Raw genomic sequence first — 14,501 nt, forward strand, 5'->3', positions numbered from 1 at the left:
GACTCTTAGTATGAGTTTGGTTCGTGGCTTTAGGCTGCCTACCTCATGTATAAATAGAGGGGGAGCGTGAGGCTTCCCGGTATCTCTTTTGTATCGCTTTTGAGAGCAATTGAGTTGCTAGTTTAGTTAGGGTTTCGAGTTTAGTCGAGATTTTTATAAGGAGTGCTGTTGGTGCACTTTGTAAACACAGAGAGAAGCAATAAAGTTGTCATCTACTTTGAGAGTTCTTCGATTTGTGTTTCACCGGGTTTCGACGGTCTAACCGGTGACTCACCGGCGGTCAGACCGGCGACACACCGGCGGTCAGACCGGCGACGACTTCACACGCAGCAGGCAATCTTCAGGCGGTTGGACCGAGTGATCAACACCGGTCAGACCGACGACGCGAGCGTGGTCAGACCGGCAGATCAATCTCGGTCAGATCGATCTCCATCGATTTTGAGGGTAACTTTTATTTCCGCTAAAAGTTTTCGGTTTTTGGGTATACCAACCATTCACCCCCCCTCTGGTTGGCTTAGTTCGTGTGATTCGATATTACAGAAAGTTTTGATGTGATGGAAAAATTGGAAGTTTGAAGAAAAAATTTAGAACTAAACAAGGCCATAAAGGACGGACAATTCATAGCATTTAAGAATTGCCTATAGCCATCCGATAAAAAAAATCAATAACTGAATCACATGATGCAACAAAATAAGAATAAATTTTATAAAACTGCATATACTATGATCAAACTATCACAAAACTACATATTTAACTCAGTGTATCACAAAACTACACATTTAACACTAAATTTATCACAAAATTATGCATTTAAGATGATGTGTCATAAAACTACATGTTTAGTAACTAAATTATTACAAAACTACAGGTTTAGAACTAATTTAGTCACAAAACAATAATGTTTATAGCTGCAGCATAATAATGGTGCTATGAATTTAAACTCTAAAAGCTGTAGTTTTGTGGTAACTTCAATATTAAATATGCAGTTTTGTGATACTTAACCTTAAATCTATAGTTTTATGATAAACATGGTGCTAAATCTGTGGTTTTGTGATACAACGCCTTAAATATATAGTTTTGTGATAGTTTGATAAAAAAAACTGCAGTTTTGTAAAATTTACTCACAAAATAATCCTCCCTGTGCTTCTACCTGCCATTGCTACAGGGAAAATACCAAAATAACATGCACTAGTTACTTTAGCACCTAAAAAACCATATCTACTTTAGCACTAGTTACTTTCTATCACTATTGTATTTTTTTAGGGAATGGGCGATGAATTATTACGGGCATACATTTTAAGCCATTAACTGCTACGAATTTTGCCAAAACAAAAATCATCAAGCATTTCTCATCGAACTATTTAAAATCAACCATTTTAACTCTATAATATCTTGCTCATTCCTTTATACCCTCAAATAATTATCATCAATTTAGGTCCATCCATCATTCACCGACCAAACACCTCAGGTCCAACAAATATTTCTCTGACCATGTAGTAGCATATGCGGCTCTGTTAGTTTGAGCAGGTTCCCAACTCCTCTCTCTCGTCTATCGCACGCACCTTTTTTAAACTGCTAAACGGTGTGTCTTTTGTAAAAAATTTTTATACAAAAATTGCTTAAAAAATCAAATTAATCTATTTTTTTTAAAAAAATTAGCAAATATTTAATTAATCACACGTTAATGTACTGCTTCGTTTTCCCAACCGCCTGAAGCAAACGGAGCAAGATACTTGCTTGCCAAGATTCATTTTGTGTACTCCTTCATCCACACAAGATGGTCAAAAACGTCTCTGCCCATGACCACTCGCCCAAAACTTTTTCAAAACAAAAAAGAAAGAAAGAAAAAGTTCAAAACCAACACTTCAAAAACAAACAGAGCAACCAAAACGAAGAGCAGAGCAGAGCAGAGCAACCCCCTCTATAAATTCACACCCAATCCAGAGAGAGAGAGACACCGCACACTGTGGCACACAGAGCTCGGAGGCGCCGGCCATGGAGGCCTCGCAGGCGGCGTCGGCGTGGAGCAGCGTCAACTCCGGCATCGTGCTGAGCCTCGCCGCCGTGCTGTGGACCGTGGTGTGGAACAGCCTCCAGTCGCTGCAGCTGCACCACCTGGTCGGCCGCCACCTCGCCCGCCACGCCCGCCGCCTCGCCGCCGTCGTCGACCCCTACCTCACCGTCACCGTCGCCGAGCACGACGGCGGCCGGATGAAGCGGAGCGACGCCTACAGGGAGGTCCAGGCCTACCTCCACCGCGCCACCTGCGACGCCTCCGCCGGCGTCCGCCACCTCCGGGCCGAGCCGGCCAAGAACCCCGACGCGTTCGTCCTCTCCATGGCCGACCGCGAGGAGGTCGCCGACGTGTTCCGCGGCGGCGTCACCGTCTGGTGGCTAGCCTACTCGACGCCGCCGCGGGAGGACGACGCCGGCGGCGGGTTCTACTGGGGCGGCCGCGCCGCCCGCGCCGACCGGCGGTTCTACCGCCTCTCTTTCCTGGAGCGCGACCGCGACGTCGTCCTCGGCGAGTACCTCCCCCACGTCCGCCGCGAGGGCCGCGCCGCCATGGTCAGGAACCGGCAGCGCAAGCTCTTCACCAACCTCGCCGGCGACACCTGGGGGGACGACGGCGGGTGGTGCGAGAGCGTGTGGAGCCACGTGGTGTTCGAGCACCCCAAGACGTTCGACACGCTCGCCATGGACCCGGCGAGGAAGAAGGACATCATGGACGACCTCGACGCGTTCCGGAACGGGAAGGAGTACTACGCGCGCGTAGGGAGGGCGTGGAAGCGGGGGTACCTCCTGCACGGCCCGCCCGGCACCGGCAAGTCCACCATGATCGCCGCCATGGCCAACTACCTCGACTACGACATCTACGACATCGAGCTCACCTCCGTCCGCACCAACACCGACCTCCGCAAGCTCTTCATCGAGACCACCAGCAAGTCCATCATCGTCATCGAGGACATCGACTGCTCCCTCGACCTCACCGGCAAGCGCAAGAACAAGAAGAAGAAGGACGCCGCCGCCGCCAAGAACGACACCGACGGCGACAAGAAGGAGTCGCCGCCATCGGAGGAGGAGGAGAAGGACAAGGAGGGAAGCAAGGTGACGCTCTCCGGCGTGCTCAACTTCATCGACGGGCTCTGGTCGGCGTGCGGCGGCGAGCGCATCATCGTGTTCACCACCAACCACGTCGAGAAGCTCGACCCGGCGCTCATCCGGCGAGGCCGCATGGACAAGCACATCGAGATGTCCTACTGCGGCTTCGAGGCCTTCAAGTTCCTCGCCAAGGTCTACCTCGGCATCGACGCCCACCACCTGTTCGACGCCGTGCGGGCGCTCCTGCGCGACGTCGACATGACCCCCGCCGACGTCGCCGAGAACCTCACGCCCAAGGCCGCCGGCGACAACGCCGACACCTGCCTCGCCGAGTTGGTCAAGGAGCTCGAGAAGGCCAAGGCCGACAAGGCTCAGGCGAAAGGGAAGGCGGCGGCGACGGCGGCGGCGGAAGAGGAGGTCGACGGCGATGACGACGAGGAGTAGACTAATGTTGACTTATTTGATGTTTACTTGGATTACTTGCTCACTTCGCTTGTGCTAGATTGTCACAGATATTTGACTATTCTTACATGATTAACTAGTGTATTAGTTTTAGTTTTAATTAAGAAAAAACATAAAAAAAATTGGCTCGACACATGAAAATGGATCGATGGAACTTCTGCTTCTTTTTTCTAAGAATTTTCTAAAATCAAACTAATACGAGGCATTATTTCTCATAACAAATGAGGGGTTTGATACTACGAAGCCTACAAATTTTGACTGTTGTTTTACTTTCTCCTTTGCCTCATGTCATTGTTGGGGTTTTCTAACGTTGTCACTTTTTAGTGCCGTGGGTTGGTCGAAGAAAACCTTTTATTCTTCTTTAGTTAATTAAATTAAATATGATAGTCATACTACTGAGCCTAGCCTTCGGGCTGGGGGCGACGTTTTCCTCTTGGGGCGTTGCTGCATTTTCTTTCCTCTCTCAGTGGGTTCTTCAGGTGAAAACCACGTCCTGTTCTAAGACGGGCGGCGACAGTGCTATTGGCGTCGTTTTCTCCTTGGAGGCGTCGTTTAGAAGACCCATTTCTTAGGGGTGTTGTGTGCTTGTCCTGTATTTAGCATTAAGATCAGACGTAAACGCGTGGTGTGGATGTATATTTTTTTCCCTGTCTATAGATTATATACTTGTATTTTTCTTCTGCTTTATCAATAGAAACGTCGCACTATTCTGTGTGGGTTGTTTAAAAAAGGGTAATTTGGAACCATGCCATTATAATTTTGTAAAGTTTAAGATATGCCATCGGTATCTCAATGACATGTAGGACCCACATGAGTCAATGACATGTGGGTCAGGATGACATATCTTAAACTTTACAAAATTATAATGGCATGGTTCCAATTTTCTCTTAAAAAAAAGATAGTCATACTACTGCACTTATTAAAATGTTTCTCTTATTGCCGAGCTATAATTTCTTCTGAAAACGGTGTAAACTTTGCATTCCCTCTGACTTCAACATAACTTCATTTCCAACTTTGTTGAAAAATTCCTTTTTTTTTTCTCAAACATGCAAGTTAAATCGAGTTTAAAGCATCAAGTCCTATAGTTCAAACTGTTTGCAACAATAGTCCTTCACGTTTGAAGCCGCTCAGACTTCGTAAAGCTCAGTTCCTTTCAAGAAAGAAAAATGCTAACCTATACTCTTGCAAGATTGGTTTAACATTTGACTTGAGATCAAATTTCCGATCATCCAAGAGGTACATCAGCGATTTGGTTCTTCTATATGGGGTCATTGGTGCGTTCGTTTTCCTCATTTAGCTTTTGCAACTCTCTCATTTAGCATGAGCTCTTGTCCTCTTGATGACCGCGTTGGTAGGCTAGTGCGGAGAAGAGGGGATCCACTCTTCTCTCTCCCTCTCTCCCTCTCCAACCCAACTGCGTGAATGGATTCAGAAAGCGTCGATGGCCAAGCTCTTTCTTGATGGCCGACCAGCGACGAGGCGCTGGTGTGGTAGCTGCGCATCGAAGGTGTACGGTTGGCGGGCTGCTATTTCCAGCAAATGACTTTTTGACTCGGGAGGGCAGAAAGTTCACGAGCGAAAGCTCGGGCCAGCAACAGCGACATGTACGGGCGTCGCTTTCTTCTTGGGGGTGTTGTTGTGTGATCTCTGCTCTCCTAAATAGGATTTCTTCACGTGAAAACTTTGTCTTGGCTTCCCAAGACGGATGACGGTGGCACTTTCGGGTCTCAATCCCTTCTTGAAGGCCTTGTCTGTAAGGTCCTTTCCTTATAGGTGTCGTGCCTGTTTGCCTTTCAGTAGCGAGATCTGGTTGTAGGTATATGGTGTGGTTTTTTTTCCTGGCTATGGTATTCCAAGATTATAGATTTATATTTTTTTTCTGCTTTATCAATAAAAACATCGCACTATCTCGTGTGAGTTGTTAAAACAGACAGCGAACACATTTCCCGAATTATTGAAATATATTTTTTTACAAAAGGTTTTTATATATAAGTTTTTTTAAAAAAAATCAAATAAACCTACTTTTAAGTCATAATAGTTAATATTAAATTAGTCATAAGTTAATGATATTTCTCGTTTCGATGTGCGGAAAGAAAACAAAAGCTAAACTAGCTTCCACAAGAGCCTAACATAATAGAAAAATAAATCCCATCAATGTCGCAATTGATTGAGGTGTGTACTAGAAAATAGTTTGCCACCTAAACTCCCTCTAATTTGGCCATGCATCCCGTCTAAATCAACTTTATTTCTGCTGTACTTTCCTGAACTTGGGATCACTTATTGATGATCACTTTGGGTGAAGAACACCTGAAGCAACCTACTACAACCAGAGAGTAGAGAGACCTGAAATTATTTTGCACGCCAGCACAAACCGCCAATGCAGGTGCTTTCTCCTATTACCTTCCCCTGAGGTGGACATGCCAAATGGGCAGATGGGTTGAGAGATAAAAGGCCGGATGCTTTACGCCGCACAGTTGTTGTTTAGAGAGGAATTACGCACGTGCAAACACATCGCCACACGTCTACCGAAACGGTCATATAGCCGGCTAAGGTTAGGATGAAAGAAATTCAGTGATAAAGATTGTGGCCATTTACAGCGCTACTATGTGGCATGTGGTTTTAGGTTGTTATGTAGGAGCAACTGTTTCAGGTAGGTTCAACCTGTGTCATGAGGATTCTCATGTCTCCGTTGTAGAGGAGATGGGAGCCCCGTCCAAAATACAGTCCGATAAGGGTTAGAGGCGCAAAGGCATGCTTGGGGAGTCGGATTTATTTCTCAAATCAAATAAGAGGATTGATGTTTACTACAAAACCTACAAAATTTGACAGTCATTTTCTAACGCGACACATCTCAACCATCGCCTCTCGAAACCCAACGCCACCAGAACACCAACTTTACTGTCATCCGAGAAGCCGCTTGTGGTGTCCTATCCCGCCTTTTGCCATTTCGGCGTTCGATGAAATCCCTATCTTGTCCGTCATGGCCACCTACATGGCGTCTTACATGGTCCCTCATATCAGAAATGATCCTGGCTGTCTGATCTTGATGAGTTAAACCTAGCCGCATATTCTCGTAGGTTATCTCAGCGCACCCAATCCATGAATTTTTTTTATTTATACATTTTTTTATTAAAATATTTGCAAAAATAATTTTTTGTTTCGAAAATTTACAAATCTAATCGCCTGCTGCCCTCTAGAAGGGCGATTTTTAAAAATCGCCCTCCCAATGGGCGGTAAGGGACCTAAATGCAAAATTTTTATTTGTGTTCAAACCCTTTCCACCGGTTTTAATTGCTTAAAAACTAATAATGCTTATTCGATACTTCAAATGATTTTAAATGGAAAAGTGATAAACTACAAAGTTATAGATCTCATCAAGATCTACAACTTTTATATAAAGTTTATCTCCATCCAATGTCGTTTGAGATGTAGATCTGAGATTTTTTAAAATGTGTTTTATATTTTGTAACGAATATTTGAATATCTAAAACATCTTAAATGAAAAAGTTATTAACTACAAAGTTGTAGATCTCCTTGAGCTCTACTATTTTGATATAAAGTTTTATTTCATCTGACTTTATATAATATAATTTTAAATTGTAAAATTATAGAGCTAACAAGTTGTGCTGGAAAATTTGCATTTAGGTCCCTTGCCGCTCTCTGGCAGGACGATTTTTTCCAAAGGGTGGCAGGTGATTAGATTTGTAAATTTTTGAAACAAAAAAAAATTTGTAAATATTTTAATAAAAAAATATAAATAAAAAAAATTCCCCAATCCATAGCAGGGGAGGACCCAGGATTGGCCCAATGCCTGGGCTAGCCCAAGGAGAGATGGGCTTTGCATGGTGACTATATGGTGAAAATTTCTCAATCTTAATGGGTTGCCAATCCTAGGCCTCAAGCCAAAGGCCAGGTCCTGCCCCTACTCCACGGTGAATAGGGCATCCCTCTCGATGACGTATGGGTACTATTTGGTGCTCCCTCTCCCAATGGTTGATGCCATAATTCTTTTCTAGCATAGATATATTGATGCCATAATTCTTTTCTAGCATAGATATGAAACGTGATGATGCAACAAATCAAATTAAATTTATGAAAATGGTTTAAACATATTAAAACCTAAAATTTATGACTGATTCATACCAACTTGAAATTAAGACATACAACATGTAAAATTCATCTAAACTCAGCTCAACCTCTACCCTTTTTTTAATGTACTGTTTATGTGGTTTTATTATATTTTCTCCTTGTTTGTACTTGCCAATGAGTAGTTCACGATGTTTCTGACAAAATATAATTTTGCAATATATAACACTTTTATTATATTCTGAAACGATTAATTAGATTATAAACGCTGGAATCTCCGAGACTCCGACTCGGGTCAGAATGGAGGAGTTGGCCTCAATGTCGGACTCGGACTGACGAGACGGCTCGCCTATAAGATGTATGCATGCGTGCCCGAGCTGCGACCATCCGCGCGTCGCCGACCAGCTGCTTGCTCCCGTACTCCCTCTCCGACGACCTCCCGACGACGGTGCTCGCCGGCGGCAGCATGGTGCCCGCCGTGCTCTCCATCGTCCCGATTGCCGCCTCCTCCTCCAAAGACGGCTCAAACGCGGCTGCTGCTGCTGCGGCGGCGGCGGCGACGGCGCCGCCCCACATCGCCATCGACATCCCCGACGTCGCGCCGCCGCCACCTCGGAGACAATGAAGAAGAAGGACGCCGGCGTCGTCGATGACGGCGGCAATGGCGTGCGGCTGCAGGATCGGGTGGCCATGGCGGAGTTCTGCTGGATCGTCCTCGGGTTCTTCCGCTGCACAGCCGAGGGCGCGCTCGTGAGGGTGGTGGCCGTCTTCTACGTGGTGGTGCTGCTGCCGATGCTGTGCCTCGAGGTGTTCCCGCGGGCGCCGCCGCCGGTGTCGCTTCTCAACGCCGCCATGGGCGTCTTGCTCATGTACAGGTTGTACCTTGTCCTGCGCTTCGAGTACTTCGAGGAGAAGAAGAAGCAGGAGGAGGAGGATCAAGCAGCAGCAGCTGCAGCAAGCTAGGATAGGATGGTCAATAATTAATGCATGCTAGCCCATTGTTGATCTTGATCTTGATCTTGATATGTAATTGATTGATTCTCAATAAAACTTTCATTATATTAAAAATAAGTCGACTGCTAGCTGATTATAAATTTACTATATTTTTACTCTATTTTATTTATTACTATTTGCCATTTTTGCTTAGGCGAAAAAAACCTCCCCACAAACTATGGATTGGCGTACGCATGCTGTTTTATATCTGTTTGATGTTCATATCTCTGTTACGGTAGAAGCAAAGTCGTTCTCCTTCCATTTCTTTCGTGTATACGTTCATATTCATACATTCTCTGTTACAGTCGATCACCCTCCTAGCAAAATGCTTAATTATATAAGCCTGACACGTGACAACGCACGAGCCATCGTTGGAACCCTCTGATACATGCTCGAGAACTCCGTTGAAAACTCTGCTGAAAGCCTGAAACCCGTTGAATCTGCCAAAATTCAGACGTTAGGTCATCTGCCATGAGTTTGTTGGTTTGCATGTAATCCCTTCATTTTACATTTTATAATGTATGACAATGTTAACTTTTCGCACCAATCGTTTTATTCAAAATACTTGTATAAGAGAGAGTATGCATGGTCTGTGTGCATCAATAAACATTGGACATAAAACATCATCATCATCATCAACAACAATAATAATAATTTTGCAATATAGGAGTAATACTTTTATTGTGAAAAGATTAGATTATAAACACTGGAAATTCCGACTGGGATTAGAATGAAGGAGTTGGCTTCAATGTCGGACTCGGACTGACGGAACGGCTCGCCTATAAGTTTGTACGCAGGCGGCGTGCCCGAGCTGGGACCATCCGCGCGTCGCTCGCCGGCGGCAGCATGGTGCCCGCCGTGCTCTCCGTCCCGATTGCCGCCTCCTCCTCCAACGCCTCAAACACGGCTGCGGCGCCGCCCCACGTCGCCATCGACATCCCCGACGTCGCGCCGCCGCCCGTCACCACCTCAAGAGACAATGAAGAAGGACGCCGTCGCCGAGCGCGTCTTCGGCTCCCCGCAGGCGGCGGCGCCGCTGTCGCTTCTCAACTTCTTCCTCGGCGTCTGGTGCATGTACATGATAGTCGCTGTCCTGCTCGCCGACGTCAAGAAGCAGCAGCTGGAGGAGGACCAGGCGGCAGCAGCAGCAGCAAGCTAGTAGCTAGGATAGGATGGTCAATAGTGCTAGCTGATCTCATTCTTGATCTGATGGATGACTCATCCTGATGTAATTGATTGATTTTTTTTCTCAATAAAGCTTTCATTGTATAAAAATAAAATTTATTATATATATAAAAGAAAGTCGACTGAATGATCAATCCATCAAACAGTAGCAATGGCAGCGTGTATAAATTTATTTTTTACTCTACTTATTTATTTATTACTACTTGCCTTTTCTGCATAGGAAAAAAAAAACAGAGAGAGAAAGAACCATAAGATATGGATTGCTGTAACCATGCTGTTTTATATTTGTTTGACGTTTATTGGAGTATGTCTCTACTACAGTCGAAGAAGTTGTTCTCCTTTCATTCCCTCCCGTGCGGATAATCGGCATGAGTAATCACTTTATCCTCGATCACCGTACTAACACATCCTCAATTATATAAGCCTGACCATTACAACGTACGAACGATCGTTGGATTGAATCCGCCAAATTTCAGACCTTAGATCTTCTGCACAAAAAATTGTTGGTTTGCATGTATAAACTACTGAATCAAAACCATATTATGGTCGTGTGCTAATCTTCAGAACTCGGGCGAGCAAATGAACTCGAAGTAACAAAAGTTCGGTGATGATTTACCTGACCATGGTTTTTGTGATCTCAGGAGATACATCTGCACAGATGCTAATAATGATAGTACATGCTTATTTCAAGTCCACCGAAGAGCTACCAAAATGCAACAGGTCTAATAGAGATATGATACATCGTACAGGTATTACCATTTCCATGTATATCAGTTATTCGATAACCAGTTGAGCGAACACGACCGGGCACTGAAATGTCAAACAGTGGACAGACCTGCTAACATTTTCTGTCCATAAATTTCTAGTCACGCATCAAGATTTAAGCCTACCTTTCAAGTCCTCAGACTACAGATACCAAAATTCACCATTTCATTGAAAGAACATATGGTGCATTATTATTGTAATAATCAAAAGGCTGACCCCCCTCCTTTTGTCTTCCCTAACAAAATATCTTTGGCCTCATTGATCTTTGAAGCAAGGTAATGGCTACCGCCTGCATCTGGATGGTTAGCAACCATGACCTTCTTATGCGCCTCTTTTACCTTCTCAGGATGGGCGTTTTCCCTGCAGGGATCAAAGGAGGAAAGGAACAACAACTTAATGAAAGAAAGAAACGTAAATAAATCTCAAATTGCAAGTTACCAAATAAAAACTGTTGAATTAAAAAAAGGGACTTCACAAATGCAGGAATGACTGATCTGAAGTGTTCAACTTTGGAGGGACAAACACAGGACTTAATTCAAACTATAGGTGCTAAAAGAGTACATTTGACAGAACACATATTTGTCTCTCTCAAGAATAGAAAACTACGCCTCTGATAACAATTCCTTTCTGTATCAATGGAGAAAGCATACTAAAAAGAAAGCATATCATTGCAAAGGAGCTAATTTACCAGGGAAATTTCAATTGACTCTTGGTAGATAGGTTAGTTAATGGGAGTTAGGTGCACTGTTACCAGTAGCTCAGTACTTTTTGCCCCACATAGTATGGGTGAAATGCAAGACTGATCCATCTATTCCACTAATCCATCTAAATAAGCCTGCTAATGGACTGGATGTAAATGGGTGGAATGGGTTGGATTTCTAAATGGACTGGCTTTGGTTGGATTCAAATGGGGCAATACTCAGAATGGACTGGAGCGGTTTGGATTCATTGAAAAACGGTGTGGGTTGGTTTGGATGTGGTTACAATTCTTTATGGTCCAAAATGGATTGTAACCATGGATTCAACCCATGGATACGAGTGGATTGCACTAATGGCCTCTGAATACAGTGATCAGTACAAAGCCAAACCCAGCAGCAGCAGCCAGCGAAGTGTGTGTGAAGCTTAACCAAAGCTTAAGCCCAAAGCAAGCTTAGACACACACACACACAAGCTAGAAAGCACACTTAAGACGCAGATTCATATCAGAGCTCGTAGTCGTAGCAGCGCCCTCCCCCTTCTAGAACCTTCTAGAACCGCCCAATGCCGCTCCACCACCACGCCGCCGTCGCCGTTGTTGACGACGACGACAAGGCCAAGCCGCGCCTCCGCCTCCGCCTCCGCCGCCGTCCCGCCACCGCCGCCGCGGTCGCCGCTCAGCCCGACACCGACCACCACGTCGTGGACGACCAACTCCTCCTCGATCAGCATGTCCCCGAACTTGCCCCCGCCGCTGATGTGAAGCGCCGCCGAGGAGGGGAAGCCCTAGGAAGGAAGAGAGAAAGCGAAGGGAGAGGGAGGGAAAGGGGAACGAGCTGCTCGATCTTTGCGAACGCGGCGGCGTCCTGGACCTTTCCTCCCGATGGCGAGTGGTGACAATTGATGAAGATTGGACTGTACGTGGACTGAACCCATGGATATAAAATGGGTTGAACCCACTAGGCTGGAATGGTTTGGGTTAGTTTGGCCTGGAAGTGCTTGTGGGTTGGTTTGGGTTGGATCTTATAAATGGGAAAATGGTGTGGATTGGTTTGGTGGGCTGCCTCGGCAGGTGTTGGGTTGGATTGGTTTTGGATTGGATTTAGACCCATTGGCAGGCTTACATCTAAAATGATAGAATGATCATGTTCAGCTTCTAAAACTATACTTTTATGACATGTCTAATACATAAACATCGAGAGCTACAGAACTATTTGTATTTGGGAAGGGAAGAGTTGTTTTCTTTGCAACTAGCTGTGTTCTATGATGTGTTCATTACAGTAAAATTACAGCTATGAATCCTGTGTCTATTTTAGAAGTTTAATGAGTACCCCTCAATGATGTTCAACAATATCTCCCCATACAGAAAACAAGCATCTCACAGATTTTACTGCATCGGCCTTACAGTCCTTAACTCCCTACATTTCTGTGAAATGTGTACTTCCATTGTTTATGAGGATCTGGCCAACAAATTGGAGGCTTGGGATGGGTGGAATCTTACTATGAGTTAAGAGGGGGGCAGGGATCAGGAAAAGTTCATGAGTATGAGTGCATCAGTTCAACAAAATATCAATGACATGGGGATGGGGTGAAGCTAGATATATGAGTAGATTTGTGCTAATACAAATATAAACATTAAAGATTCATTGACTGTACTACAGATACTACTATGCTTCTATATGATATTTACCTGACACCTAGGATTAAACCAGCTTCTCTTCGAGTCATTGTAGGTTGAAAGCCACCTTCATAGAATTTGCGCATCCTAGGAACTACAGGCCTTGCCTTATAAGCATTCCAAGCTTGGATACTATATCTACCAGCAAGGGCCGCCGCTGCAACCGTGAGTCCTGCTATGAGTGGTGTAGCCTGCAGAAATTAAATATGGAAGTATTAAATCGCTATAACTTTATAACTAACTTTGTCGTGTTGCGCATCCATTTTTGGCCTCTACTTTGTTATTGGCACTCTGTATTCATGCATTAAACTGAAATCAAACATTTAGAGATCATAAAATTATCCAGAAGCTAGAAAGTAAATAAGCACAAACTGGTAGGATGCATGGAGAAGACAATAGGAAATTGTTTTGCGAACTACAAAAATAACCGAAAACAACACGGTCATTAGAAAACTGCCGCTGCATTGCAAACATAAATCAAACCAATGCCAATTTACACTCATTCTTAGTTTCGGACAACCCGCTGATTAATACTTAAAACCATGCAGTGAATGCACCCAAAATGTAATTTCATACCAATAGTAATAGGAGGATGAGAAATGATGTAAGTTATACTAAGATGTTTCCATGATCATTAGTAACAATTCGTGCAGATTGACTATGCCCACCAAGTTCTACTCTAATTGGATTACCGAAGTCCCAGATAAGCAACTGGCTCAACAAATCCACAGAGCAGAGTAATCTGAGCTTTAACTTTCAATCGGAATAATAACAGATTTACCAACAAAGTTCCCAATCTTACATCTACCACACACACCCCTGACTCCAAAATTGCTCAACATTTCACATTAGCAATCAGTGCAACACCTGGAAAATTCCCTCTATAGCTGCACCTGGTTCCCTTACCCTACGGATGGGATTGCTCAAACAAAAACTCAATCCAATCTTAGCACATGCAAACGACACACGAGCCACTAACCAAAGCTGGAATCTCTGAGAGGGAGAAGAGATCACCATTTCCGGTACTCCGCCACCGGCCAGCCCGGCGCACTAGGCGCGAGAGGGACGGGTACGCGATAGGGCTCGGCTACGCGGAGGCGGCAGGGTACCCGGCGCTAAGGCCGCCCCGGCGGTCGCCGGAGGTAGTCGTCGTCGTCGGCGGCCGCGGCGGCGTCGGAGACCTCGTGGGTGAAGGTGGGAGCGAGGAAACCCTACTTGGGCTTGTGCTGCTTCGGAGTTGGGTCTTCTGGAGAGCTAGTGATGCGGCCCATTTCGTTGGGCTGTTTTGCAATCCAGTCCCTAATTGGGATCGGCAGCAGTGTTAGGGGCCCAAACATTTTGCAATCGGGTCCCTGTTGTAATTGTTGCGTATTTTACAATCAGGTCCCTGAGTGAGTGTTTCCGATGTTAGGGCATCAGCAACGTGCTCACAAATCGGGTCGTAAGCAATAAATACACCTTTACTACGTGGTATTAAGCATTGTGGGGCTAGTACATAACTACGACCGGGTCATACCACTACTGCCGGAAGCAA

The 14,501-nt window shown here is 45.0% G+C and overlaps 2 protein-coding genes across 2 annotated transcripts; one reads left to right on the forward strand and one right to left on the reverse strand.

Annotated features, from left to right (window-relative positions):
• The first annotated feature begins 1,956 nt into the window (after positions 1-1,956).
• LOC4342626 (AAA-ATPase At3g28580) lies at positions 1,957-3,697 on the forward strand. The gene has a single exon (XM_015792288.3). It carries the CDS (start codon positions 1,996-1,998, stop codon positions 3,544-3,546), a length of 1,551 nt encoding a protein of 516 aa, XP_015647774.1. The 5' UTR covers positions 1,957-1,995; the 3' UTR covers positions 3,547-3,697.
• A 6,835-nt stretch (positions 3,698-10,532) lies between these two features.
• On the reverse strand, positions 10,533-14,200 carry LOC4342627 (mitochondrial import inner membrane translocase subunit TIM14-1). Its single transcript, XM_015789719.3, has 3 exons — positions 13,982-14,200; positions 12,980-13,158; positions 10,533-10,953 (listed from the first exon to the last, which is right to left on the reverse strand). Exons 1-3 carry the CDS (start codon positions 13,982-13,984, stop codon positions 10,797-10,799), a joined length of 339 nt encoding a protein of 112 aa, XP_015645205.1. The 5' UTR covers positions 13,985-14,200; the 3' UTR covers positions 10,533-10,796.
• Positions 14,201-14,501: the final 301 nt, after the last annotated feature.

This window comes from Oryza sativa, chromosome 7 (assembly GCF_034140825.1).
Source record: "Oryza sativa Japonica Group chromosome 7, ASM3414082v1".
NCBI classification, from domain to species: Eukaryota; Viridiplantae; Streptophyta; class Magnoliopsida; order Poales; family Poaceae; genus Oryza; species Oryza sativa.